This window comes from Cercospora kikuchii (genome assembly GCF_019650295.1).
Source record: "Cercospora kikuchii DNA, contig_00004, whole genome shotgun sequence".
Classification (NCBI taxonomy): domain Eukaryota; kingdom Fungi; phylum Ascomycota; class Dothideomycetes; order Mycosphaerellales; family Mycosphaerellaceae; genus Cercospora; species Cercospora kikuchii.
Genome location: NW_025408585.1, coordinates 2432844 through 2457845, shown reverse-complemented (window position 1 = coordinate 2457845; position 25002 = coordinate 2432844). Strand labels below are relative to the sequence as shown.

The 25002-nt window shown below is 53.4% G+C and overlaps 14 protein-coding genes across 14 annotated transcripts; 7 read left to right on the top strand and 7 right to left on the bottom strand.

Annotated features, from left to right (window-relative positions):
- Positions 1–1150: 1150 nt before the first annotated feature.
- CKM354_000720400 (bifunctional 4-hydroxy-4-methyl-2-oxoglutarate aldolase/oxaloacetate decarboxylase) lies at positions 1151–1895 on the bottom strand (the record flags this gene model as incomplete). Its single annotated transcript, XM_044802547.1, has 2 exons — positions 1151–1796; positions 1849–1895. 2 exons carry the CDS (start codon positions 1893–1895, stop codon positions 1151–1153), a joined length of 693 nt encoding a protein of 230 aa, XP_044658482.1.
- Positions 1896–2770: 875 nt separating this feature from the next.
- CKM354_000720300 (uncharacterized protein) lies at positions 2771–3802 on the top strand (the record flags this gene model as incomplete). The annotated part of the gene is made up of 1 exon (XM_044802546.1): positions 2771–3802. One exon carries the CDS (start codon positions 2771–2773, stop codon positions 3800–3802), a length of 1032 nt encoding a protein of 343 aa, XP_044658481.1.
- Positions 3803–4412: 610 nt separating this feature from the next.
- Positions 4413–4855, top strand: CKM354_000720200 (uncharacterized protein; the record flags this gene model as incomplete). The annotated part of the gene is made up of 2 exons (XM_044802545.1): positions 4413–4481; positions 4541–4855. The coding sequence occupies 2 exons, from the start codon at positions 4413–4415 to the stop codon at positions 4853–4855; spliced, it is 384 nt and encodes a 127-aa protein (XP_044658480.1).
- An 87-nt stretch (positions 4856–4942) lies between these two features.
- CKM354_000720100 (uncharacterized protein) lies at positions 4943–5639 on the top strand (the record flags this gene model as incomplete). The annotated part of the gene is made up of 2 exons (XM_044802544.1): positions 4943–5069; positions 5128–5639. The coding sequence occupies 2 exons, from the start codon at positions 4943–4945 to the stop codon at positions 5637–5639; spliced, it is 639 nt and encodes a 212-aa protein (XP_044658479.1).
- Positions 5640–5658: 19 nt separating this feature from the next.
- Positions 5659–7824, bottom strand: CKM354_000720000 (uncharacterized protein; the record flags this gene model as incomplete). The annotated part of the gene is made up of 1 exon (XM_044802543.1): positions 5659–7824. One exon carries the CDS (start codon positions 7822–7824, stop codon positions 5659–5661), a length of 2166 nt encoding a protein of 721 aa, XP_044658478.1.
- Positions 7825–8220: 396 nt separating this feature from the next.
- CKM354_000719900 (uncharacterized protein) lies at positions 8221–9060 on the top strand (the record flags this gene model as incomplete). The annotated part of the gene is made up of 1 exon (XM_044802542.1): positions 8221–9060. One exon carries the CDS (start codon positions 8221–8223, stop codon positions 9058–9060), a length of 840 nt encoding a protein of 279 aa, XP_044658477.1.
- Positions 9061–9839: 779 nt separating this feature from the next.
- CKM354_000719800 (uncharacterized protein) lies at positions 9840–10647 on the bottom strand (the record flags this gene model as incomplete). Its single annotated transcript, XM_044802541.1, has 3 exons — positions 9840–10218; positions 10272–10340; positions 10412–10647. 3 exons carry the CDS (start codon positions 10645–10647, stop codon positions 9840–9842), a joined length of 684 nt encoding a protein of 227 aa, XP_044658476.1.
- Positions 10648–11312: 665 nt separating this feature from the next.
- On the top strand, positions 11313–12047 carry CKM354_000719700 (ribosomal 40S subunit protein S13; the record flags this gene model as incomplete). The annotated part of the gene is made up of 4 exons (XM_044802540.1): positions 11313–11514; positions 11573–11605; positions 11657–11820; positions 11874–12047. The coding sequence occupies 4 exons, from the start codon at positions 11313–11315 to the stop codon at positions 12045–12047; spliced, it is 573 nt and encodes a 190-aa protein (XP_044658475.1).
- Positions 12048–12421: 374 nt separating this feature from the next.
- On the top strand, positions 12422–13450 carry CKM354_000719600 (uncharacterized protein; the record flags this gene model as incomplete). The annotated part of the gene is made up of 1 exon (XM_044802539.1): positions 12422–13450. The coding sequence occupies one exon, from the start codon at positions 12422–12424 to the stop codon at positions 13448–13450; it is 1029 nt and encodes a 342-aa protein (XP_044658474.1).
- Positions 13451–13834: 384 nt separating this feature from the next.
- CKM354_000719500 (uncharacterized protein) lies at positions 13835–16610 on the bottom strand (the record flags this gene model as incomplete). Its single annotated transcript, XM_044802538.1, has 2 exons — positions 13835–14173; positions 14238–16610. The coding sequence occupies 2 exons, from the start codon at positions 16608–16610 to the stop codon at positions 13835–13837; spliced, it is 2712 nt and encodes a 903-aa protein (XP_044658473.1).
- Positions 16611–17679: 1069 nt separating this feature from the next.
- On the bottom strand, positions 17680–19602 carry CKM354_000719400 (CCR4-NOT core subunit CDC36; the record flags this gene model as incomplete). The annotated part of the gene is made up of 4 exons (XM_044802537.1): positions 17680–17710; positions 17837–18266; positions 18315–19141; positions 19226–19602. 4 exons carry the CDS (start codon positions 19600–19602, stop codon positions 17680–17682), a joined length of 1665 nt encoding a protein of 554 aa, XP_044658472.1.
- Positions 19603–20342: 740 nt separating this feature from the next.
- Positions 20343–20903, top strand: CKM354_000719300 (uncharacterized protein; the record flags this gene model as incomplete). The annotated part of the gene is made up of 2 exons (XM_044802536.1): positions 20343–20609; positions 20661–20903. The coding sequence occupies 2 exons, from the start codon at positions 20343–20345 to the stop codon at positions 20901–20903; spliced, it is 510 nt and encodes a 169-aa protein (XP_044658471.1).
- A 784-nt stretch (positions 20904–21687) lies between these two features.
- On the bottom strand, positions 21688–22815 carry CKM354_000719200 (uncharacterized protein; the record flags this gene model as incomplete). Its single annotated transcript, XM_044802535.1, has 3 exons — positions 21688–22447; positions 22499–22707; positions 22762–22815. The coding sequence occupies 3 exons, from the start codon at positions 22813–22815 to the stop codon at positions 21688–21690; spliced, it is 1023 nt and encodes a 340-aa protein (XP_044658470.1).
- A 941-nt stretch (positions 22816–23756) lies between these two features.
- On the bottom strand, positions 23757–24509 carry CKM354_000719100 (uncharacterized protein; the record flags this gene model as incomplete). The annotated part of the gene is made up of 4 exons (XM_044802534.1): positions 23757–23793; positions 23842–24265; positions 24313–24343; positions 24390–24509. The coding sequence occupies 4 exons, from the start codon at positions 24507–24509 to the stop codon at positions 23757–23759; spliced, it is 612 nt and encodes a 203-aa protein (XP_044658469.1).
- Between the last annotated feature and the right edge of the window lie 493 nt (positions 24510–25002).

Below are 25002 nucleotides of genomic sequence, written 5' to 3'. Positions count from 1 at the left end.
CGTTGACAAAGGAGAGTCGATCATTGGCCATTGAAGTCCATTCGATTGTGAAATGTGATGTTTGTGGACTGAATTCGTGCGTCGCGGCCCCAGATCTGCGACGCCGACTGCAGACAGCATCCACATTTGTGGCTTGCGACGACGACCTTTAGCCTATCCTCGTCATCAGCAGCAAAATCTGTGATTTGTATGGATCGAGGTTGTCTTGGCTGGCGCAGTATCAACGTCGCAGATGTGCTTCAGCGCAAAGGAAGGCGCCGGGTTGGGTGGGGGACGACCCAAGTCGGCTCCCGGAAGCGACACCCTATGAAGCAAAAGTGGCCCAGACCAGGCTAACAACGCTTTCGCGATGCTTCCAATGCGCCGGTGGGTCGTAACAAGCTTCCTGCAAGTCGCTAAGCAATGTCATGTAGTCAATCAACCAAAGCTTTGCCAGTACGCGTTACGCCTTGGCATCGGCTGACGTGGGCGTCACGGCCATAGTGGAGTGAATATCAGCTTTTTCGCAGCGGCATACGTGGTCAGCGTCAACGTAGGCGCAGTCAGTGGCCCACGGTGATTGCCGTCGCCGCCTCGAGGCCTCCTCATGCTAGGACTGAGATCGGTGAAAGCTGTAGAAGAATTGCGCCACGACTCGTCTTCACGTCCGAGGCTTCGCCTGCGAGGTTAGCCTGCTCGCAGAACGCTCGGGCTTGCATGACCGCTCGCGCTACACGCATCGCCGCAAAAGCAGCGTGTGCTGCATAGCCCCCAAAAGTCTCTCCGGGTCTGCTTGGAGGGGTGCCTCGTGGATGTTCACTGCAAGGCATGGCAGCTCTACTTGGGAACGCTGACAAGCTTCGCGACTATGCCAGTCGATACTGTTGCCGAAGTGCGGTCGAGACTTTAGGCTTCAATGCTGCCCTTTAGTGCGATGTTGAATGCTTGTCGTATGCGGATGTCTGGTGTTCCGCCTTCGACTGGAATTTAGCGCAACTTTGGGCATTAGTGACGGACCAGCTGATCGCAAGTGTCGGCAAGAGTCTCGCGGTCTTCGAAATGATGTGAGAGTGTGCAACTGAAGAAAGTGGAACTGGGTTTGGAAGTCGGGAATGTGGGCAGGCCCAAATTTTGATTGGCGACTTGATGGTGCTGCTTCAATTCACCTCCATCAATTGGGCTGCTTCACGTTCGCTCGATGCTTCTTCATCGACTCGCCTACAAGCACACCATTTCTGATGTCCTTCGCCACGTTCTCATCAGCCTCGACTTGGGAGGCGATGAGGTCGATAGCCTGTTCTGCAAGGTCCTTGGGCAAGCACACCACTCCGTTGAGGTCCGCGATGAGGATATCTCCGGGATTGATGTATGAGTCTTGCTCCTCGCTGTTAAAGCGAACTGGGCCGTTGATCTCGCTCACACGGGCGACTTCCGCTGGTGCTGTTGTACCGACATCCTTGGCGAAGACCGGAAAGTTGAGATCGCGATGCTCTTGAAGGTCTCGGAATCTGCCGTCAATAATCGTACCAGCTGCTCCAAGATACTGCGCTCGTGTGCTCATGAGGCCGCCGTAGCATGCATTGATCATCTTCGGAGGAGCCGAAATGAACAACACATGTCCTTCAGGCACAGTGTCGATGTAGTGCCCTTTTGGTTTGGGATCGTTCTCGTAATTCTTCCTGACATACTTGACTGTATATGCTGGTCCGATGATCTTGGTCGGACCTTCTTGTCGTTTTGGTGACCACATCGTCAGGCCTGGCAGGAAACCTCCATGAGGCACTTTCAGCTTTGTGAGAGCATCTGCCACATCACAGCTAGACTGTGGGTTTAGCGGGACGATGTGGAGTGAGGGTGTGGAACGAGTACCTTGTGAAAGACTCTAGCGCCTTCACGATGTTCTTCACTGCACTCATGATCGCTTGGTACTCTGGACGAGAGACTAGATGATAATTACATCTCAAGCTGATGTTTGCAGGGCAATTGTGTTATATGTTGATGGGCAGCTCTGTGGTCGGGTGCAGCTGCCTCCGATGTCGCTGGAGTGGCAGCCGAGTCCCTCGCACTTCAGCAACGACATGCCACACGCAACAACAGCATTCGTCCTTGACCACAACTCAAAACCTCTGATATGACCGAAATGCTTCCAGTACTGCGCAAAGGATCATACGGACTCGTTGGCTCGCGTTGACCCTGACCATGCGCCACGCATCGCTTGATAACAAAGAAAGTGGCGTGCCACCACGAGTCGGATTTCGTAGGCGATGCAGCAGAAACCCATCTTCAATCCATCAAGTACCTACAGCGATGCACGGCACACCTACCGACACTTGTGACACTGATTTTATTCAACAAACCGAAGCCCAATTGTATGCCAAGGACATTCGAACTGTCGATGAATAGCAAGCTCCCAAGGACACACGTGGCCCTCTGTCAATTTCCATCACAAGGAGTACTTGTGCTTAACTCTAGCATCCGCCTGTACATCTTCTGCGGCTGGTGACCTTGAGGCCACTCCGGCGGTCAGTCAGAAGTTGGCCCTCCTCTGGTTGAGTCTGTCCTCAAGATCATTACGTCAGCACATTAATGCACCTGAAAGCTGGACAATACTATTGTGCCAAAATTTTGTCAAAGGGACTGCGCCATTTTCCCAAAGGACCTTTAAGCATGAGTGATCCTTCATTGTCCACACAAGGCCCACCTTTGAGGTCAAAGTGCTTGTGCTATTCACCTCCGGGCGGCTACAAGTGCCACCACCTGAGACTCCCTGTTCTTCGCCAGCAAATTCAAAATGACAAGCTTTCTTGGACTTAAGGGCTACAAGGCGACTCCCATCCTTATGTCTGCAGGAACAGACATGAACCCCTTCAAGCAAAGCGCCTCCGCTGGCGGAGCCCTGCCAGAGATGAGTCTCCCTGACACCATCGACTCGGCGACACTTCGCGCGATCCTACAAGTCGACAGTTACGATGATGCACTCTCGATCCTTGGCCTGTACTACCAGACCAAGGTAACCGAGAAAGACATCAACATTGCCTTCCGAAAGCTTGCCTTGGTCCTACACCCAGACAAGTGCATTGATGCATCCCAAGTCGAACTCTACAACCGTCTCTTCCAAAAGCTCGAACGCGCCAAAGACTCTCTTCTCAACAATAACGAGGATCTCGAGCCGCAACCTCTCCTTCTCCAGGAAGGCCCCGAGTCCCGCCGCATCCGAATTCTCGATGCAAAGGAAAAGCTCAAAGCAGCCCGCGCCCAAGCGGTGCAGAACAAGGCTCTCAACCCAAAGCTGCAATGCAAAGCCGCTCGTACCAAGCTCGAACGCGAAGTCGAAGTGGCTGCGGTCCAAGCTGCGGTCCTGAGAAAGCGTGGCCAAGAGACTCAAGCCAACAAGGTCCTCTCCGACGCCAAAGAAAAGCTCGCCGCATTCAATGCCAGATACGAGAAGGGTAACGACATGTTCGACGACCCAAGCTTGGCCGAAAGCAGATGGGAGAAGAACCTTCTTCGAGGGAAGACTTCTGCCACGACAGGCGTCAGTCTCGAGCTGAAGAAGCAAAAGGAACAGCAGCATATGGCTCAAGACCTCAAGAAAATGACTATGCTCGGCATGAGTCCCGAGGAAGCGGCCAGGAGGGAAACCCAGAGAATGCTCAAAGAGGACAAGGAAGGCTGGACCAGAAAGGTCTACGATGCCAATGGCCAATCTTGGTACATGCGTGCTGCTGACAAGGAAGCTGACATGCGCCAGAAACATATGGAGGTCAGATGGGTCGAGGCCGATGATGGATGGAAGAAAATGCTTTACTGGAAGGATCAGTGAAGTAGCTCCATGCGCGACCGCGTCCGACTAGTACTTACACCAGTCAGGCCTGTCCTATCATCTTACTCTTTTGTGTTTAGCAGCATGGCTGGAGTCCGGCGTTCCTTACAGATATTTTCTGCAACGTAGTAATCACGGCGCAAGTATGACCAATGAACTGTCTCAAAAACACCACATCAGAATTACATCTCACCAATATGCAATGCCTCTCTTCCCCTCTTCTCCAAGTGATTATGCGCTGAATTACTCTAGCATTTCGAAAGGGGACCAACGATGCCTTAACTCGTCCTGTCCCGCGACATATTTTCAGATCAAAGGCCTTGTGTTCAAACACACAATACGGTTCAAAGCCTGCATCGCTAAAAGCGATCTCTTTAACCGGTATTTCTCCACCTTCACATTCACGTTGTGCGCGCACAGTAAATGTCTCAAAGGACCATCACTGTCTGCCTACCACTGCACTTCTTATATTTGCCAGCTTCCCTCTCAGAACTCGAGCCAGTATTGACCGCATCAGAGAGAGCTTCCAGAACCGCAGCACAGCCGTCCACGATCACCACTGACTTCAACAACGAATCAAAAATACCACTGACCCACTGCGACAGACAAAATGGCTGCCCAACAACCAACCAAAGCCGACTTCCTCAAGTCCCTCAAGCCACTGAACAAACAAGAATGCGTAAGTACAGCATCCTCAATCTTAACACCACGGTAACTCTTACTAACTACTCTTCACAGCCAATCTGTTTCGAAAACATGAAAAATCCCACCCAGCTGCCGTGTAAGCACATTTACTGCCTCAAGTGCATTAAGATGTGGTTCAAGGATATGTCCAATACCTGTCCGACCTGTAGGACATCGTGTTATTACCAAGCCGAGATCGGGGAAGATGAGTGGGAAGAGCCGGGGCGTGCGGTGGTTGCAGGACCACCACCGGCAGCAGCAGTAGCACGACCACCGCCGCCGCCGCGAGTAGCAGCACGAGCAGCACTGGCAGCAGCACCAGTAGCGCCCGCAGAGCTTGGCACTGTCGATAACCCGATCGTTTTGTAGAGTCTTGTAGAGTAGGTGATACGCTGAGATTGTACAGACGCTACGCAGACACCATGCGGCCATATTTTCTGCCTCGAATGTCTCAAAATGTGGGTACAGGACACGCAGACCTGCAATGCAGCCGCTTGTCCCGCTTGCCGCAGCGTTCTGTACGAGTTCGAAGAAGAGGACGAATTCGAAGAAGAGGAATCTGACGACCCGGAGGCTCTCATAAGTCTAGCACATCTAGCAGACATGGAAGCGGAAATGAGATCGGGCGCGACATTGTCCAGAAGATTTCTACAGCAACGAGCGAGGGAAAAACCCGATCATCGTCATCCAAGGTTCTGTTCTTCATGCATTGACCCACGAATACGTCCAAGCGGTCCGCGACCGCGAGCGCGACCTCATGGGGATCGAGTTCGGCGAGGCGGAAGATCTACTTGACGTGTTTGCTTTGAGTTTTCCAGATTTCATGGACGAACTCTTGGAAAAAGACGTCCGCTACGCCTTCTACTGGGGTTACTCGGTAATGGGTTTTGGCTTTCTTCGGCTCACGGTGAACAGAGGGGTCTCTGCCGATCATGCAGTCCTTCATGGTGGCGATACTCACCCAATGGACGATCTCGCTGGTCGAGTCCAGGGCTTCTTCAATGGTCTGAGGGATGAAGGCATGGCGTCAATAATTGTCCAGCGGGCGATTGGGCGGAACCTCGCTGTTGACGCAGAGTACGAGTGTCGATCTTTTGGGCCTCGCGGTAACCCACTGGAGGGCATATTGAGAAGTCCGCACGTCAATGATTGAGTAGCTCTAACCCTCACAGTCAAATGAATTTGACCAATTTCCATTCTTTCTTCGCATCTTTCCATGCTTTGACATCATTAATATCAGCCTTGGCCAATCTCCTGACCACGCTGCCGCCTCTCTCCACGATAATAAGATTTATAGTATGTGGCTGTAAATCCCAATTTTCGTCGTAGACATTCTGAATGGGCGTATGATAACTGCGCGATAAAAGTATAACCTCAACAGGCTGGTATTCGAGATCGTACTTGGGAGGCACATCGCTGAATCGTACATGACCCAATGCTGATGTAACAGGTTTCTGGTCCGCGGTATGGACTTGTAAGTCCTTGAGGAAGAAATCAGAGGAGCTTTGTACCCAGCCGTAGAGTGCAGTATCGTCCAGTGGTAAGAGGCCATGGTTCTCGAGATCGAGTAGAGTGACAGGTTTGTGAAAGTCTTTTCGAAGAAGAGCATGCGTTCCGTAAGTCTTCAAACTGTGCACTGGTTCGATCTCATCACCGTGCGCTCGGTACCAATCGACTTCAGTCGTGATCCAATTGTCACCGCTATACCCTGCGGAGATCTCATGCGAGGCCCAACTCCATGATGGAATGCCCCGAAGCCCGTCTCGGCGACATGGTGAGCTCAATTGCCTACGAGGCGCCCAGAGTAAGGCCAGCTCGAGATACTTCTCTGGAAGGCCGAATAAGAACTTCGTGTCATACTGGTCTTCCAGAATCCCTGCAATTCCTGCGAACGCTTGCAGACGGTCTGATTCGAATCGCATCTGTCGATGAGTGTAGCTTCGTACCGCGTCGAGGTACATCAGCCATTCTGCTTCGCTGCGTCGATTGAATGCTAGACAGTCTTCGCAGGCACTGAAGTACGTGCCAGACCAGTCCTTGGTCTCAGCCGTATGAGTTGGCTTGGGCAGGTTGGGGAGTCTGCCTTCACTGTAACTCTGCCTGACCCGCATCTTGCAGGCCTCTGTGCATCCGGGTGTGGACTTTTGCTTTCTTTGCTTGCCGATGAATTCTCGCCATATGTTTCTCTGCTCAGTGGCCATATTCAAAGAGTGATTTTGGCAGTCTTGTGTATCGCATGCGTCGTTCTCAAGCTTGATCTCCTCACTAAAGAGTGTAGTGCAGCATAGCATTGAAACCCCTCGCGAAGTAACATACAGGATTCTTCGGGCGAGCGAAGATTCCTGATAGGTCCAAGCGCGCGTGTTGTACTCGGAGCCATTCATAATCCGACCAAGAAAGCAAATTCGTGGGAACAGGAGAAGGCCATCGATGGTCGTTGATGACTGTACAATGTCTCGTGGCTTAGCACTGACACCTGCCATACCATCATTGGCATCAGCACTCGACGCTGCTACTATGGTCACCGTAGCACAGCCATAGACCAGATGCATCTGGCCAATTTGAGCAGCTTTGTGCGTCGGACTGTCTTGAATGATGCAGAGTGCATCTACCCATACATAGTCAAGGCCAATTTCTCTGGTTAGTGTGATCGCATCCCGGACTGTGGCTGGCAGGGGCCGCGAAGCCAGTGCTCCTTCGATCTGCAAAGCTGGGAACTCCGCCTGAAGCGTGAGATACTGCTTCGCATCACCCCATTTGTAGCTGAGAGCGGCGTAGTTAGCATCTTTGGGAGCTTGCACCAAACAGTGCTTCTTCACATCAATCAGTAGTGACTGCTCAGGCAACTGTTGAACAGCTTGTACAGATCGATATGTCGCATTGCATTCCCCGTGGATCTTCTCACATGTAGAGATCCAGTGTTTGACGACATCGTAACTGATAGTTCCCGGCGCAACGCGTCTTCCATAACCGATGCCAGGCCTCTTGATACGGTGTGAGTCCTCAGCATCGAGCATCACATCTCCAGCATCCTCGAACTCATCCGTGTAGACATGAAGCCTGTACGCCCTGACAGGGTCTTCGTCTTGACCAGATTTGCACTGAAGAGCCACGGTCCAGACAGGCACGAGGACGAAGCCGTCTTCCTCACCGAGTTTGCCTCTGTAGGCCCATGGCCCATAGCGGATAGCTGAAAGGATAACTTTGCATAGCCCGCATTGTTCACTTCGTTCTTCGATTTCTTCGAAGCTTCCAAGTTCTGTTTCTTCATTGCTATCTGGTGAGGTCAGCAGTCTCTTAAGGTCCAGATCCGAGCAGATATCGCACAACGAAGACATCCTTTGTTAGTATCGAAGTTTGAGCTGAGCGTAGCATTGTGAGCTACTTATGTGCCTGGGAATCGTGCATCACTAGTGCATCCTGCCTGTGAGATACCATTGGGGCTACTTGCAGGCATGTGGACGAAGTCGTGCGATGACTTTGTCACTTCTCTGGGCTCCTATATTCTGCACACAATACTAGTAGGCCGATGGAGTCATTTTAGGCTCTTTCCTCATTCTAGGTTCTTGATGATTCATGTTGAAGTTGTTGTTGCAGAGTCGAGGGAGTACTTTGTACTGTAGGAACCGAAGGCCAGGCCCAAGCTCACCAAAGTGGGTCAAGCGGCTGAACTCAAACCCAATCTTCCCAACCTTCAATCACGACTCGTACTCTCCACGACGCGTCTTCGTGGCATGGGCTGGTTCTGGAGCGAGGGGAAGCTCTCAGGCCACCGAAATCACTCAAGAAACACCAGCGAAAATGGCACATCCTCAAATTTGGCAGCCGCTCTCCCGTCCCAGACCAGCTCTACACTATCTTCCAACAACCTAAGAACACTCGGCTGGTGCACAGCAACCGCAACCCTCGCCATCAGCCTCCCACTCCTCTACAAACGCCACCTCCGCCGCATCAGAACAGCTGAATACATCTCCCCAAAGATCCTCCGAAAGAAATCTCTTTACGGCTACGTCACGCGCGTAGGAGACGCAGATAATTTTCGCCTTTATCATACTCCTCTCGGCCGCTTCGCAGGCTGGGGTTGGTATCGCCGTATCCCCACAAAACGCACCGAGCTCTCCGATGAGACGATCCATGTTCGAATTGCTGGGATTGATGCTCCGGAGCTGCCACATTTTGGACAACCAGGGCAGCCGCATGGACAAGATGCGTTGAAGTGGTTAACGGGACAGTTGTTGAATCAGAGGGTGAGAGTTCTGCCTTTGGCGAAGGATCAGTATGGAAGAGTGGTGGGAATGGTACATATGAGGGACCTCTTGGTTGGGAACAGGGATGTTGGGTTAGAGATGATTAAGGCTGGGTGGGCTGGAGTTTATGAGGCGAAGAAGGGGGCGGAGTATGGTGGGAAAGAGCAGGAGTATCGCGAGGCGGAGGCGAGGGCCAAGCAGAAGAAGGTTGGGATGTGGGGTGGGCCGGGCGTGATTGGGAAGTTGTTGGGGAAGAAACAAGAGGTGTTGGAGAGTCCGAGGGAGTTTAAGACGAGACAAAAGAAAGTGGAGAGTAAGCCGAAGTGAAGTTCTGAACTTGCGGCCTTGTTCGGCTTTTCACATCACTCGGACAACGGGCCATCGGAGACACCACCTAACATCGCATTGAACACTTGCAGTCCTGACCAGATGAAGCAAGCCCAGACTACGTCGGGGGCGAAAGTCTCCAAAGGCAGGCGTGACTGCTGAACTGGATCATCCCCAGGCGACAGAGACCATCTTCGGAGTCTGAAACGTCCTGCAAACTGCATGCACTTCCGAGTAAGAGCCGCCTCGCGGTGTATTAGATGTTTGAAGGACACACGAGGAGCCTGGGCAGGTTGAAGCCTCTGTTGAAAGTTGTTAAAGTGAGAGCACGAATGTCGAAACGGCCGGGCAGGGGGAGATCCGTCAGCTTCGTGCCCCATTTCTTGAGTCCTGGTCACAGGCGGTCCTGCACTCTCTAATGAGGGTACATGGTCAGGAAACGACCAGCTGGACCGAGGTTTGACGATCGCTGACAGTCAACAAGAATTGAAATCAAAGTCGCTTTTCATTTGGTACAGAGTGGTATCAAGCAGCAATGTGCACGCAATGCGCCTCTGGGAGGTCTCGAGCTCGCTCAGAATCCTCCGTTGTAGAAGCCTCTAGCTGTGCTCCTCGCGCAGCCGCGATCGAGGAAAGAAATCAAAGAACGCCTATGCAACCATCGTAGTGAAGCCGTAAGCATGCCGCAGTGCATCCATCAGTCGTGGCAGAGATCTGCGAGAGTCTCCGCTTTCGTAGCTTGGGAAAGCAAGTGGTTGTCGTGACAGGCAGCAGCCGTCTTAGACGAAGAGCATGCCGATGGCGACGGCACCCAGAGCAACGAGAGTCTTCTTGCCGTCAAGGGAAGCGGCGCCGCCGGTGAATGGGACGATGCCGGTTGGAGTGGCGTGGACGCTGCCAGTGCCGGTAGCAGTCGTGCCAGTAGTCGAATTGGCGTGACCGGTTGGGTAGAAGGAGAAGGCCGTGGTCGTGTGCTTGCCGCCGAGAGGATCAGCGATGGGCTTGCCGGTGATGGTGCTCACGGTCGGGTGCGGAGCGCCGGCGCAGACGATGTAGGTGGTGCCGTCGGCGCCTGGGACGGTGTTGACGCCAGCCTGCTGGGCGCCGGCAACGCACTGAGTGACGGTGGTGGTGCCAGTCTTGGCGGAGCTGGTGTAGCTGCGAGGTGGTTAGCGGAGCGCGAGAAAAGGGTCTGTAAGGAGGCGACTTACGTCGACAGAGACCAAGGGGTGGTCGTAGCTGGTGGCGCCTGCTTGGTCGAGGTCCAGGCAGCGGCGGAGCTGCGGAGGAGTCAGTAAGAGGCGTCATCGAGTTGGTGGTCGACAAGCGATGTTGCTCGCGCGATACGTACCTCGAGCTGGTGGTTGGGACGCTGGACGAGCAAGTGCCTGACGTGAAGAGGCTGTGGCTCAGGCTGGGAGTGCCGGCATCAGCAGTCGACGAAGCGCCCGGAGTGACGGTTACGGTCATGGTGGCGACGGTCGTGGTGATGGTGGTCGAAACGGTGCTGCAGCCCGAGGAAGCCGAAGTGGCAGCGACGGTCGAGGCCAGAGTGGCGAGGAGCGACAGGTCGGTGATGATCTGCATGTTGATGATGGTTTTGCTGAGGTTCTTGGTGTTTGTTGATGGGTGGGTGTCGGGCTAATGGAAGAGAGGGCTAACGAGTGCTGGAGGGAGTGGTGGAAGTTGGAAGAAGCAAGTGCTAAACGAGTGTGGGTGGTGTTGTGGTGAAGAAGTGGAAGAGAGGGCGGGGGATGAGAATAAGTCAATAGAACGCGGCTTCACAATCAAAACAATCGACCGACCGCCGCGTGCTGCAAATTTCATGTGCTCATTCAGCGGCCTTCCACACACCGCGCGCAGGCTTCAGATGTGCAGCAAACAGAGGTGGCACTTGCAATCACACGCTGCCGCACATGGTCTCACAACGGAACGCCGCGCGGAGGCCGTCGGCACTCCTGCATATGGTGAATACAGTCCTGCTTACATTGGGCATGTGACGAGTGAAGTTGGAGGAGGACAATAGCGCACGGCTAAAACACCAGATAGACGAGCCGCTGAGAGTCAAGGGTGAAGTGTGGTGCATGTGAGGCAGGCACGAAACAAGGTTTAGCACCAAAGCGGGTTAGCGCCGCCAAGACTCAAATTCGATTTCGAGCAGGTGTGGATGGTGGGCGCGAGCAATTCTGAACTTCGAGACCGCAAGCACCCAACGAACAACTCGACAACTCCTCCCGACAACCATCGCCACCATGGGTCGTCTTCACAGCAACGGAAAGGGTATCTCTTCGAGCGCCATCCCATATTCGCGCGCTCCTCCGGCATGGCTCAAGACCACGCCTGATCAGGTCGTCGACCAGATCTGCAAGCTCGCAAAGAAGGGTGCCACTCCATCGCAGATTGGTGTCGTTCTCCGTGACTCGCACGGTGTTGCCCAGGTCAAGGTTGTCACTGGTAAGAGCCGACTGTCAGCGAGAGAAGGCAGGAGATGATACTGACTGGTACTGCGCAGGTAACAAGATCCTCCGTATCCTCAAGGGCAACGGTATGCCAACACCTCCACTCGTCGCCCCGGTGTGAAAATAGAAAATCATAGAGGCCGGTGGAAACACCGCCTCGCAAAAGATGGACTACAATACACACAATGCCTCTGCAATGCGCAAGCACAAATTTTATGCCTCTGCTTGGTCACAGACTGACAGAGAGACAATAGGCCTCGCTCCAGAAATCCCAGAGGACCTCTACATGTTGATCAAGAAGGTGAGCATGAACATATCACGAACGGGCAAGACATGAACTAACCAAGAGTGCAGGCCGTCGCTGTCCGCAAGCACCTCGAGCGCAACCGCAAGGACAAGGACAGCAAGTTCCGCCTCATTCTGATCGAGTCCCGTATCCACCGCCTCTCTCGCTACTACAAGACCGTTGGTGCTCTCCCACCAACCTGGCGATACGAGAGCGCCACTGCCAGCACCCTCGTCGCATAAGCGTATCGCACTCGCATCGAGATCTGGTTGTTGCATTCAGGAACGGAAAGCATGGCGTAAAGGAGGATATCCAACGAGGCACACTGCCTTTGCTGCAGTATGATGACGGCGGAAGAGCACGCCGAAAAGGCACTTTGGTAGCCACGAAATCAAGACAAGAAACTTCACGCGCCATGCACATTTTCACTTTATGGTCTTCCAGTTGTCTTCAGTTGACGATGAGTGAAGCAGAAATGTCGCAAATCATCGCAAAAAGCTCACTCACTGTCTCCATGCCTCGAGCCTTCTGTCTGAATCCTTTAGTTTGCTGATGCGACTCACTACTTATATGCCAGGCATTGCAAGTACTGACACATTTTGCAATATCTTCAGCAATGGGCAAGACTAAGAACAGCAGAAGAATAGCTGCAAAAGGCGGCAAAGCAGCACGAGGCATGGTGGTCCTCCCAGTGGCGAGCAGCAGTCGTACTGGCCAGGCCGCTTCCAGACCAGAGTCTTCAACCACATCGAATGCACCGCTGCCGCCTCCCATCAATGATGACGATTCCACCCAGGAAGAAACATCTGAACGAGACCACAACACCACTGCCGAGTCGAAACGCAAATTCAAAATGATCTCGAAAGAGCAAAAAGAATTCCTGAACAAAATCCAATTCGCCCTCTACACTCCCTCCACCAACCTCCACGACTTCTTCTCCACCATCGAAGACGAGCATCTTCCAGCAGCAATTGAACACATTGAGTTCTTGCACGGACAAGAAGTTGAAGAACAACTCAATCGAAATCAATCACGTCTTCCAGAAGATCACATCTTCTCCCTTCCACCACCACCACATGATCCCGAGGACCTCGACGTCACTCGAACCCACCTCGTTGATCTCGCCCTCCGCCTCCGCAGACTTCGACAACTCAACGCCGAATCAATCAAGAACGCCCCCTTTGCCTCAAACTCATCCCCAGACAACGAACCAGAAAATCGCCCCCGAGAAGCACTTGACAAGAGGACAAAGGAACTCACAACTTACATCTGTGATGTATGCGGGAAATACATCTCCCTCGTGAGATTTGCTTGCGTGAAAAAGGTTTGTAAATTATGTAGTAAGAAGACGTACAGAAACGCTTGGTGTTCGAAGAAGTGTTGGGAGGTCAGGCGGTTGGGAAGTGATGATTATGGGGGATGTAAGGTGGAAGCGGTGTTGGTTGGGCATGTTGGGGTGGAGGAGGATGAAGGGGCTGGAGATGGGGAGGAGAGAGGTGGAAATGAAGAAAGGGAGGAGGGTGGCGATGAGGAAGGGGCAGTGAGGGGAGCGAGGGAATGGAGGGTCGTGGAAGGAGAAAAGGGAGATGAAAGGGGAAGGAAGAGGTACGAGTTGAAGAGGGTAGAGGGGGAAGTTGATGGGTAAGGATTGGTGAGGGATTACAGTGAGTGGCGAGATTGGTATGGAGGGTCGGGTAGGAGAGAAAAACCTGCGTCTATTTAATGATGATTCATTCTGAATTACATACGTACAGAAAAAAGAAAAATAACAGTCAATCTCTGAAGTAGAGCGAAAGGCGCTGTTACGCAGCTAATAAAAGCAACAAGAACAATCGCACGCACGCACGCACCGGGTATATATGACCTTTTCAATCAAACAAAAAAGGAAGCACATCTCTCTCGTTCGGCCGTCATCCTCCTCATAGCCCCATCTTCACCAAAGAAAAGTAATCAGCACGTCGTTGTTGGGGGAGTTCAAAAATTCATCACCTCACCTCACCCTCTCCAACCCCTCCAAAACCTCCTCCCGTCAAAGCACAAGTTCTCTCAAACTGGACAAAGCATGTTTCATATCCCTCTGATCGCTCACTCGTTGCCCATTCTTGCTCTCGTCTCCGCCGGTTGTCAGAATCTTCTCTTCCTCATCTAGTCCTCTCTCGTGCATGACTTCCGCCACACTTCTTCCATCTTCTCCGCGAGCGGAGAGGTCAGGATGACCTTCTCGCGCGAGCAATTGTAGAATCTTCAAATCGCCGTTATCAAGTGCTTGGAGCACGGCATTCCACCCACGGTACATAAGATTGATGTCGGCGCCTTTGGTGAGTAGGTGTTGGATGTAGGACATGTCGTCTTCGCGGTGGCGGCGGATCTAGAAGGGTGGAGTGTTAGTTTTGCAGCCTTAAGATTGTGGGAGGGGTTTTGTTAAGACTTACGGCTTTGATAATAGGCAGATGCTCGCCAGGAGAGTTTGGATCCGCGCCTGCCTGATCAACCAGGAATCGGAAAATTTCCTTACGATTCTCTCGAATTGATGTGGTCAGTGGACTAAAAACACCGCCGTTCTTCTCTTCTACATCGACACCCTTGGCGAGTAACAACTTGACGCTTTCGAGCTGGTCCGCGACGACGGCCATTTCGAGAGCTCCTTTGATGATCTTGGTTGTGGGGATGTATGGGAGGAGTTTTGCCAGGATTTCAGGGTGCTTGACAGCGATAGCAATAGGCCATTCTTGACCACGGACGCCCGGATCGGCGCCGTGGCAGAGCAGGAAATCGATCAGTTCGAGTTTATTCTCGCGGATGGCGGTTGTGAGGGCTGTGTGGCCGGTGTTGACGCTGCGGGCGTTGATGTCGACTTTGTGGTCGATGAGGTAGACAAGAGCATCGCGGTCATTGTGTTGGACGGCGTGCTCGATCAGGCCCTTGGGCTTGTGAAGGTCTGCACCTGCGGCGACGATGATGGGGAGCATGTGTGTGCGGTGGTAGGTTACGCATTTGTACGTTGGGTGTTCCAGAGCTGGAAGGTTGGGGTCTGCGCCTGCTGCAAGCATGATATCGACGAGATCTTCGTGGTTGTCACGGATAGCAGAGCAGAGTGGTGTGTAGATGCCGTCCTTCTTTGCGTTGGGGTCTGCGCCGTACTTGAGGAGAATGTCGATCGCTTTGCGGGAGTTGATGGATGTTGCCAGTTCGAGAAGGCCAGGAGCGCGGCGGAGATCTGCCTTGTGTTCGAGCAGGATGGAGAGCATGTTAGGTTGATGTACAGCAGGCCAGAGCACAATCTTCGGACCGGGCATGTTGGCATCGGCGCCGTGTTCGAGCAAGTATGTCACCAGATCGTGTCGCTCAGCGGTGATAGCCTTGAAAAGAGGCGTTTCGCCGCGTGCGTTCTTCTTGTTTGGATCTGCTTCGTAGACGAGCATCAATTCGACGAGAGTCGCCGGAGTGTGCTTATTCATGGACTGTGTGAAAGCTGTCTCGCCGTTACCCATATCGGCATTTGGGTCAGCGCCGTGCTGCAGATAGAGCTGGGCGAAGTGGGCTTTGCTGTTTGTCAAGGACACAGCGAAAGGGCTCTCGCCATATGGGCCAGTGCTGATATTGCTGTCACCGCCATACTTCACAAGCAGCGTAGCCGCCTCGTAGAAGGACGATCCGGTCGCTGTGTAGAGTGGCGTCGAACCATCTTTGTCCCGCGCGTTGGGATCTGCGCCATAGAGCAGGAACAGACGAACAGTGCCCAGATCGTGTGTGATCAATGCTTCCTTGAGTAAACCCTGCTCCGGAGGCACGCCGCTGTCGAGAAGATGCTCGACCATCTTGTGATCTTTCTGCTGCATGGCGCTCACAAGAGCATTTCTCGCCGACTCTGGTGTTCCATTGACACTGCGTTTCGACGGGGCTCGTCGGTGCATCTGTGCAGGATCAAGCTTGATCCGTATTGCTTGCTTGGAGATTCTGTCGTGGAATTGTGTAAGATCTTCCTGTTCTCGCACCATTGACATAAGGGATGTGATGTCAGAGCCATTGTCGCCAGGCTGCATCATGACAGAGCTGCGGTCACTCAGGTATGACATGTTCGTCGTCCTGGACGTTTCGGCGCTGGACGGAGTGTCGGGATATCGTGGTTGTGTGCCTTCTATAGGCATGGCACGTGGTTTTGTCGGTGGGAGCGACGAGTCGCGAGCTGCAAAGGTCAATTGACCAGGAGTTGGTGGCAGTTCCCTACGGTCTGGCGACAAGCTGGCATAGGCATCGTTTTGTTGTGTTCCAGTAGTTCCGACAGTTGGGTCGGGAATGCCCAGTATAGCTGCCAAAGCGGTGTATCCAATAGCTGTTGCTGCATCCACCTTGTCGCTCCCGAGTAGGGACGAAAACATCAATGTGCTGATGCTCAGCTCGGCCTTGCATTGATTGAGAGAGAGGCGTAGCTTTTCGATTTCGGAGTCTGCGAACATCATCCTGAAGCCTCTTCCGAACTTGCCAAACGTCTGCTTCTTCTCGTTGGCGAGGAATTTGTTGACGACCTGGCCCAGCACGATGAAGGCATTTTTCGTCAACTGAAACTTTTGCGAAAGTTGTGCTGTGACATCGGGTTGGAATTTAGCTGATGAACGTGCCAGACCAGCTTTGGCGGGGAATAAAGCTCGTGATGTTTCGACGAATTCGATAGCCATTTCTCGGAAGCCATGAGGGGCCTCTTTGACGATGGATAGGTACTCGAGGATGTGTACGGCAATGCCATTGCCAATGGCAATGACTCCCGTGCACTGGTCAAGCAGGGTCTCCTTCTTAGTAGGTGCCATCTTCGACAGTTGATCTCTCAAGGGACGCTGATCGATCAACTCTTCCGGACCGATAGCAGGCAGAGCCGTGAGATCCAGTTTGAATACGATCAGAAGCAAAAGACAGGAAACCAAATCGGGGTGAGGGAACGCCTCACATTATCAACGTTGCAAGGGCAGCTCCAGAATGGGAGCGGCGCAGACAATGGACCTGACACTGTTTGGGCCGTTTCGGACAAGGCCCAGAGCTTCGGAGGGCGATCAGTTTTGGCAAAGCTACGAATCGCCCAGCTGGTGGCGCAATCTAGCTCGTGGGCATGAGTCGCGGACCACTGCACCGCGGCGCTTTGTTCTCTCTCGTTCGCAAGGAGCTCCGGCTTTGTGCAAAATCCGGCACCACGCGGGCGTGACATGGTGAGAAGCAGTTCCAGGCGCGTCTGACCTCATGGTATTGTTTGTTGGTGGCAACTCGCTGGTGAAACGCTGTCGCAATACGTGCGGCGGGAGATGTGGTGGCTTGGTGGGAAAGTTTAAGCTTCTTGCGTGCATGTGGTCTAAACCAACCAGATACTGCCGCTTTTTCGGATGCCACGTGCTGCCTGTGTACCCTCCTCCAGCCCACAGAGAAGGCGAGTCGCATAGCGTCGCCGCAGTACCGTTTTGCTCGCTGCGAGCGGCATACCGTTATAATCTATATCCCTGCGTAGTACAGTCAGTTTGTAGCATGCAATCTTACAGTCCTGCAGAACATGTTTGGTCTACGCCAATAGCGGAAGATGGAGGGCAGATCTGCCCTTTTCGCAAGCATTTCCCTACGCCGCATGACAAGGAAGGCGAGTGTGACGGCGCCTCGTTTGTGAAGCAACCAGGTTGGGCAATATGTGTAGCCCAAGTTCGCAGCACTGTGGGGCGCCTGAAGCCACTCCGCGGCCGCACTACTGCAGCGTTCGTGATTCAGCACCGCACCCCTCGCTCTTCACCGGCGGATCATCGGAGTCGAGCATGAGTTCACCTTCGCCTTCTTGAGTTGCCACCTTGGCACATGATCACAACACGTTAGGCTGGGATTTGCGCACCGTGAGTCAACTGGTCAGCCAAAATATTGCATTGGCGAGATGAGCCTGCGCGAGGCTATTAGCAATTCTCATCACACTTTTCTCATCGTGGCCATGGCTGCATTTCCAGATGCTGGTGTCTCTCGTCCAAAAGGCCTACATGGTGCCAATTGCTGCCCAAATGCCACTTACGACGGAGTCGTGATTGCGCTCTGATCGACTGATCCTCCCACGGGCCCTCCATTCACGCCAAAGTTCCCGCTCCGTCCCCCACCGCCGTACACGCCTGCCGCTGCCGCAGTAGGCATTAGGTTTGTGACGTACAGAGAGTCGTAGTCTAATGTAAACTCTCGGCGTTCTCGTTTCCAGTCCTTCTCTTCGAAGAAGATGTACACACCGCGTTCGCTTCGCTCGTTGATTCGTATGGGTTCCTGGCCGATAGGGGCTCCGTTTGTGTGGTCGACCAACGTGGGAGCAGCGGCGGCGTTTGCTTCGCGGGTGTCCTTCTGCAGCCATTTCCGCAGAACTTTATGCCACCGCCAGTCCCGCTGGTTCAGTTGAGTGGCTGCCATTTCCTGCATAATGTCGCGTGGCATCTGGTAGAAGATGCAGAATAGGGTTTCTGTGATGAGATTAGCGTTTCCCTGGAGAGAGTGATGAGACGCATTACCATCGCTGAATGCCGGCATCCTGGAGGCCATCTCGGGGACGTTGTTAACGGTGTACGCAGGTGGCACGTGGAATGATGGAACAGTGTACTGGTCTCGGAAATCGTAGAATGAGTCGGAAGGCGTTCGTGTTCCAAAAACAGAGAATGTTGGGTACAGAGGCTCCGGATTGTTCAAGTCCATGCCGAAGTCGGGAGTTTCCTGGCCCATGAGGAAAGCCGTATTGCGTGTCCATACCGGCAAAGTCTCGTCCATGGCTTGATTTGACTCTATTGCACGTCTCGCTTCGAGTTGAGACATCAGGCCTGCCATGCCATATCGCTCTGTCTCGGTGAGATCCTCCCATCTCTTCGTATGTGACACGTGCTGAAGAGCTTGTGCTTCGAAGCCCTGTGGTGGAGGCCCAACCTGCGACTGGGGTGTAGGTTGCCCGCTCCCAATAGGAGCCTGTTGACTTGAGCCGGACACCTCGCGCATTGGCAGCGGAGATTGCTGACCGTTGGTCTGCGGTATCGAATCGCTGGGGGAGCCCAGAATACTGCTCCCTAGACCATTCTGCCGCGCCGAATCGCCGTTGGTCGATACTTGATCACTCTGCTGTGGAAAGTCGCTCCGATTGGTCCCTCCACGATCTGTCGACTGCTGCTGCGAACGCTGTGACTCGTAATGATCTACCGACACTTGTGAAGGGGCGGTCGAGGGCGCTCGCTGTTGCTGTACAGACTGTTGCGATGTCGATTGCGGCGGTTGGGCCTGTCGCACGGCGTTGCTGTTCCAGCTGTTGGCGTTGTAGTTAGACCGTCCTGGCCCAGCCAACGTAGGAAAGTCACTGCCCAGTATCAGTATCTCTGTGGAACAGCCCAAGTGCAGATCGAGGCTTTCGCAGCTCTTGTGGCTATCCTGGAAGACTCACTTCATGTCAATCTGTGTTTGCCCTCCTCCGCCCATGATCTGCGCGAAACCCGACAGCTGTCCTGGACGTGCTAGACCCGGCGCCCCAAAGCCAGTCCCTGCTGATGCCGGAGCGCCAAATGCCCATCCAGCTCCCGCATTGCCATTTCCCAGTCCCGTCTTCTGTGTATTCTGTAGTCTGGAATTTTGTCGTGCGTTCGGCTGGGCACCAAACGAGCCCATGTTCATGGTGCGCATTTGCGCTTGACTGCCTATGTCACCCGCAACGCTGTCAGTCACCGAGCTGCTGTCGTGTTGATAATAATTCGGTGCCAGTGGAACGCGAGCCTGCTGTTGTCGTCTCCCACGACCGCGCGTGCGAGGCCGGTTCTCGGCCATGTCGGCGGTGCTGGCCGTGTCGGAGTGGTGGTGTGTCGGCGTCCAGCTGTCCTGTATGGATGATGGTGTGTTACGTACCGCTGCGGGCATTCATTACTGCGTGTATGTCTTTCCTGCCTCACTCTATCCCCGTTCCTGCTCTCGGCAACTTGCGTCTTTCCGCCTTCGTTGGCGATCTCCCCGTTTTGCGATCTGTGGTGTCCCGTTGTATCGGCGGCGTTTGCGTGGTCGGCCGGGATGTTCAATCGTGCGTGGTGAACGGACGGTCAAGCAATGCGCATAGAAGGCTCAATGCGAGTCCGGTGCTGTGCTGTGCAACAACTTACAGCACTACACATGCACAGTCGAGTGAGCTCGCCGCTAGGCTCGAAACGCGGATAAGGTTCAAGCCGATCGGCTGCTTGGCACTCACATCCCCCATGTTTCCAGCACACACTTCTTCCAAGCAGTACACTATCATGTGAACACGATATACAACAGCCTCATGGCCAAGATGGACTTCTCACAAGCATGCGTGAATCGGATGTGTCCGCTTCCTGCGCCAGTGAAGGTTCAAGGCGCAGCGCACTACCATCGCATGACGGTGTTGGTCGTGTGACTTTGGAGCTGCAGGAAGGCTAGCAACCGCTCTTGGCCCATTGTATACATCTAGACGCACCGCCTCGGTATGTCAGAACTCTGCCAACGCTCCGCTCTCTACACCGTGAGAACCACAGACATAGCGAATTATACCAGCAATCATGGATCACCTGGCGATACCTCAGCATACGAACCTCGTCGCACACCTGCACACAGTTTCGTCGTTCGAGAACCTGGCCAGCAGCGGCAGATCAACACCTGTGCGGAGTCGGAGCACTACTCGAGAAAGATCCAGAATTCGAAGCAAGATGCTAGATGTTACTGCGCAACGATCAGACCCTAGTATCGGCCTTTCACGGACACCTACAACGAGCGTGCCGAACAGCATCTGGATTGTCGCCCTCGTCATGGTCTTTGCTATATTCATGGTACATGTCTCGGCTTCGAACGGATACGAATCCATGACTAACAGCGCAAAGCAACTCAACACTCCCAAACTGTTCGCGCAAATGACTTGGCTCTTCGACTTCAAGCGAACGTATAAATACAGCCAACGCCCTCGAATGGTGCATGATTCGGATTCGGAAGTCGCACGAGACAGGACATTGGATATGCAACATGCCGTACTTCTTACCATCGTCGGCACTGTTGCATTATCATTCGAACGATTATCAGAACTATATCTTACGAAAGCACATAACACCTCGCGAGATCTTCGATAGCTTTGCAGAACAATCAAAGCAAAAGTTCAACGTCATTATGGTCTCACTTTCACATCTGCCCAAGCATCTTCTTCTAGTCGCCAAACTCACCCCAGATCAATCCCCATGACAAAAGAACAACTGTCTACACACCTTCCATGCGTAGCTTGCTTGCACTCTCTTCCAATGCAAAAAAAATAAAAATTTCAAAAGGCAAAAAAGCAAATTGTACATCGCGACCATCATGGGACCTTGGGAGAATGTTAGGACATATTCAATTTGCACCAGACGAGGGAGGCAACTCACTCGAACCCACAACCTTCCGCTTAGGAGGCGGACGCTCTACCATTGAGCCAAACCTGTGACTCTAATCAGATGCTGACTCCATGCGGAGAGAATATGCCAAGACGACTTACGGCCAAATCGAATTGGACGAGCAAATTCGTGGTGGTCCAAGCTTCAAGTACAATATATAGACTCACGCATGGCTCCGCGAGAAGCCGCCGGCTGTCTGCAAGTCAAGAATGGTTCTGATTGGGCTTTTGAGGTGATACTGTGATATCGAAGTCGTTGCAGTCGAAAGCACGTCATTATTTTGCCTATTTGCTAAGACATTCTTCAAAAAAATATTGTCAAGCTTGACAGAAAGGTGTGAGAAGCTCCCGTGATATGCTCTCAATGTCATAGAAGTACGCAACACTGATGCTACAGATGTATACGCCGGTCGTATGTGTATCTCATGAGATGCTCCTTGTGCCATAAACTTCCATGGATGTACTCATCACAACTTCATGTCGTCTTGGACCTACAACTCCACGACGATCTTCTTCGCGCTGACACCCGCCTTGTTAGCCTCAAGACCCTTCTGCACACTCTCAAGTCCCTTGCCGACGACAACTGCCTCCGGCACAGCCTTAAGCTGTCCCGACTCCAAAGCAGGTGTAACGAATTTCTCCCAGACCGGAGCGTTGACCTCGTTCACAGCAAAGATGGCTCCATATATGATCTTCTCCGGGAGACCAGACTCTGGTGGAGGTAGAGTGCCAGCAACGTTGTTACCACCGAACTGCTCGACAATCGGGAAGACGGATGTCCGTGAGTCAGGGAGGGAAATAGCGTCGTAGACACCTGCAAATTCTCCTCCCGCAGTAGAAATGGCTTTCACGACATCGTCGACTATTGTTGGCTCCTTGTAGTCGAGCACCGCAACTGCTCCGAGGCTCTTGACGAAGTCGTGGTTGTGCTTAGATGCCACACCAATGACCTTTGCGCCGGAAGCTGTAGCAAGCTGGACTGCGAGAGCTCCAACAGACGATGAGGCTCCCCAGACGACGATTGTCTTGTTGCAAGGCGATCCGTGTAGTGTTGGTTCGGGCAGGCCAAGGAAGCCCTTGCTGCGCTGGTCGTAGAGGCCATGGCCGGCAGTGTCGATGGCGAGAGGGAGGACAGCAGCATTCGTGTAAGAGACGTTGCTCGGGATAATGGCGGCGTATGCTGACTGGACCGCGGTATACAGTTGGAAGGCACCATGCGTGGCTTTTCCATTTGCGAGGCCCACTGCGTGACTGAGAGTGTGTTAAATCTGGTTCTGCAGAAAGGGTTGGGACAAAGCTCACGCTACCACGCGATCGCCCTTCTTGAAGCGTGTAACGTTCTTGCCAACCGCGTGCACTTCACCAGCTACATCTGTGCCGAGAATGTTGGGCCATTGCTGGACAAAAAAGCCGTAGTCCTGAATCTTCCAGTCCACAGGATTGATGGCAAGGGCATGGTTCTTGACAACGATCTCGTCATCGGCGGGTGTTGGAATGTCCGCTGGTCCTACCTGAGAGCTGTATTAGCATTGATGGTTGTTGTAGTAGAGATGGTCGAGACTCACTCGCAAAGGCTTTCTGGGCTCTTTGTCAATCCACGCGGCTTGGTTCTGTGCCATGATGACGTTGTGACTTGTGCAAGATGGTGGTATGTACGCGGGATGTGCTTGGAGAAGGGAATAAGACAGGCAAAGGAAAGAGCAGTGGTGTTTATAAAGCGTAAGGATGACAATAGTGCTCCGAGCTGACCAACCTGTATGTTGTGCGGCTGTTCACAAAGGCATTGCAAAATTTAAAGGACGGATGACGCGAAGCTCTCGAAGCTTCAGGCTGCAGGAACCCATCGCGAAAACGGCTCGTGAGCTCTCGACAGGGTGCTTGATCCGCTCGTCGTGTTGTTTGCGCTCGGTGAAAATGTTCAGAGCGGCAGCTGGTCCGGAGAAAGTGGCCGCTGACAAACGGGGATCAAGCAAACCCCGCGACGCGTTGCATCATTCCCCGACTTCGAACACCATCTCCTCCATCGCCCACCCGTCTCGCAACAATGGAGATGCAGAGCTGTCCCCTGTGCGGAGCCGCTGAGAGGATGGTCGCTTGTCTTGCGAGAGCTTATCCCTGACGGTCCCTCGTCTGTGCTAGGAGGGAGCAAGGAAGGACAGGGCGATGGAGAAAGTCTCAATGTCGCGACCACAGCATACAAAGGCCGGGGAAGTTCATCTGCGATTACTTATTTACTGACTGACCTGTCCTCGAAATGCCCACTCTTACAACGAAGGTGTAGTTCGCAGTCACGAGTGAGCCGGACATAAGGTACTCAGACTGCTTCAAGCAGGATCCTGAACCGCAGAACAGCTTTCTCGAGGCCCCAATGCGGTCAGCCATACACAGCGCCGGCGAAACGCAGCAAAGGGGAGCGGGTGCGAGAACACGCGACCAAGCCGGAACAACAGGCGGCTCCGCGCAATGAAGACGCAGTTCTGAAGACGAAAGGCATGCGGCTCCTCCAGTCCGACCCATGCAACAAGCTCTGCCGCATCGAGCGACTTCTTGACGAGATCCATCATCCGCAACAGAACGTGATTTCGCGATTCTCTCCTCTGAGTATGGGTCAGTCTATGACTTTCGTGCCTTTGCGCCGTACTCACCCCAGTCCAATATTGGTCCAATTGAAGACGAACGCGCCGATGAAAGCGCCGATGAAAATGCAAATGATAATGTAGCCATTGTAGTACATGGCCAGAAGCATGATGAAGTAAGCCACTGCGAATTGGAGCATGTGCAGAAGGGCTCGGATGAGCTGCTCGACCATGGTTGGCCTGAAGCTGAGTGGCCTCGAAGGCATAGCTGTCGCTGTGGCACTTGCATTCTTGCTGGAGTCGCTGTCGCTGAGCTGAGAACCTGTCGCGGTAGGCGGCTGCACGGCGGCCATTCGCTTCCGCACGATAAAGGCATCGTATTCCTTCGCAGCGCGACGAAGAGCTTCGAGAACCATGACCAACAAGATTACCCCGATGCAGGAGCCTGCGAACATGCCTTTGGACGTGATGCGCCAGGACTCGGAGAGAAAGCCTGCAAACGTTAGGCTGATATTTCCATTGCTCGGGCGAGGCACTTGCAAGCATCGATGGTATACCAGTTCCACAGCATCTGCTCCTATCAGTCTTGTCCGCAGTCGAGAAGATCGGACACTTACATTGATTTTGCAGCCGCCCATTCCCATATCCATATCATCCATCGACGCTGCCGTTGAAGCTGGCATTGCACCAGAAGAGGTCGCCGACATGGCCGCCATATCCATTCGTGAGTGATCCATGGTGTGTGAACGTCGCGGATCGGCTGTAGTGTTGGCGACGCGGGCCGAGTGGGAACTTGCTTCTTTAATGTCGCGCGAAGCTAACGTTTCGCGTCCGAGATATGTTCACGAAACACAGCAAGAGCTTGGCGGGCATATGCAAGTCGCGCCTGCGGACTTTTGAGCAAGTTACCGCGCGGCTTCATTGGCTGGCCGGGTTGCACAGCAGGAACAAAGGGCCTGCACTCTCTACTTGCGCCTCACGGGAGAATCCTTCTGCACTTTCGCAGCGGTGGCAGCAAGCGCGCGTGTTGAAATGGAAAAGATGTGCACAGCAAGCAGTTGGAAATCCGCGACACGGCTCGGCCTGTATGGTATAAGAAGCGCGCCGTGGAGAGGTTGTTTCATCGACACTGACCATTCGCGCCATGAAGTACTCCGTCTCAATATTGCTCTCGCTGCAGGCCGCGGCGTGGATGACAGCCACAGCGGCGCCCGAGACCAACAGTGATCA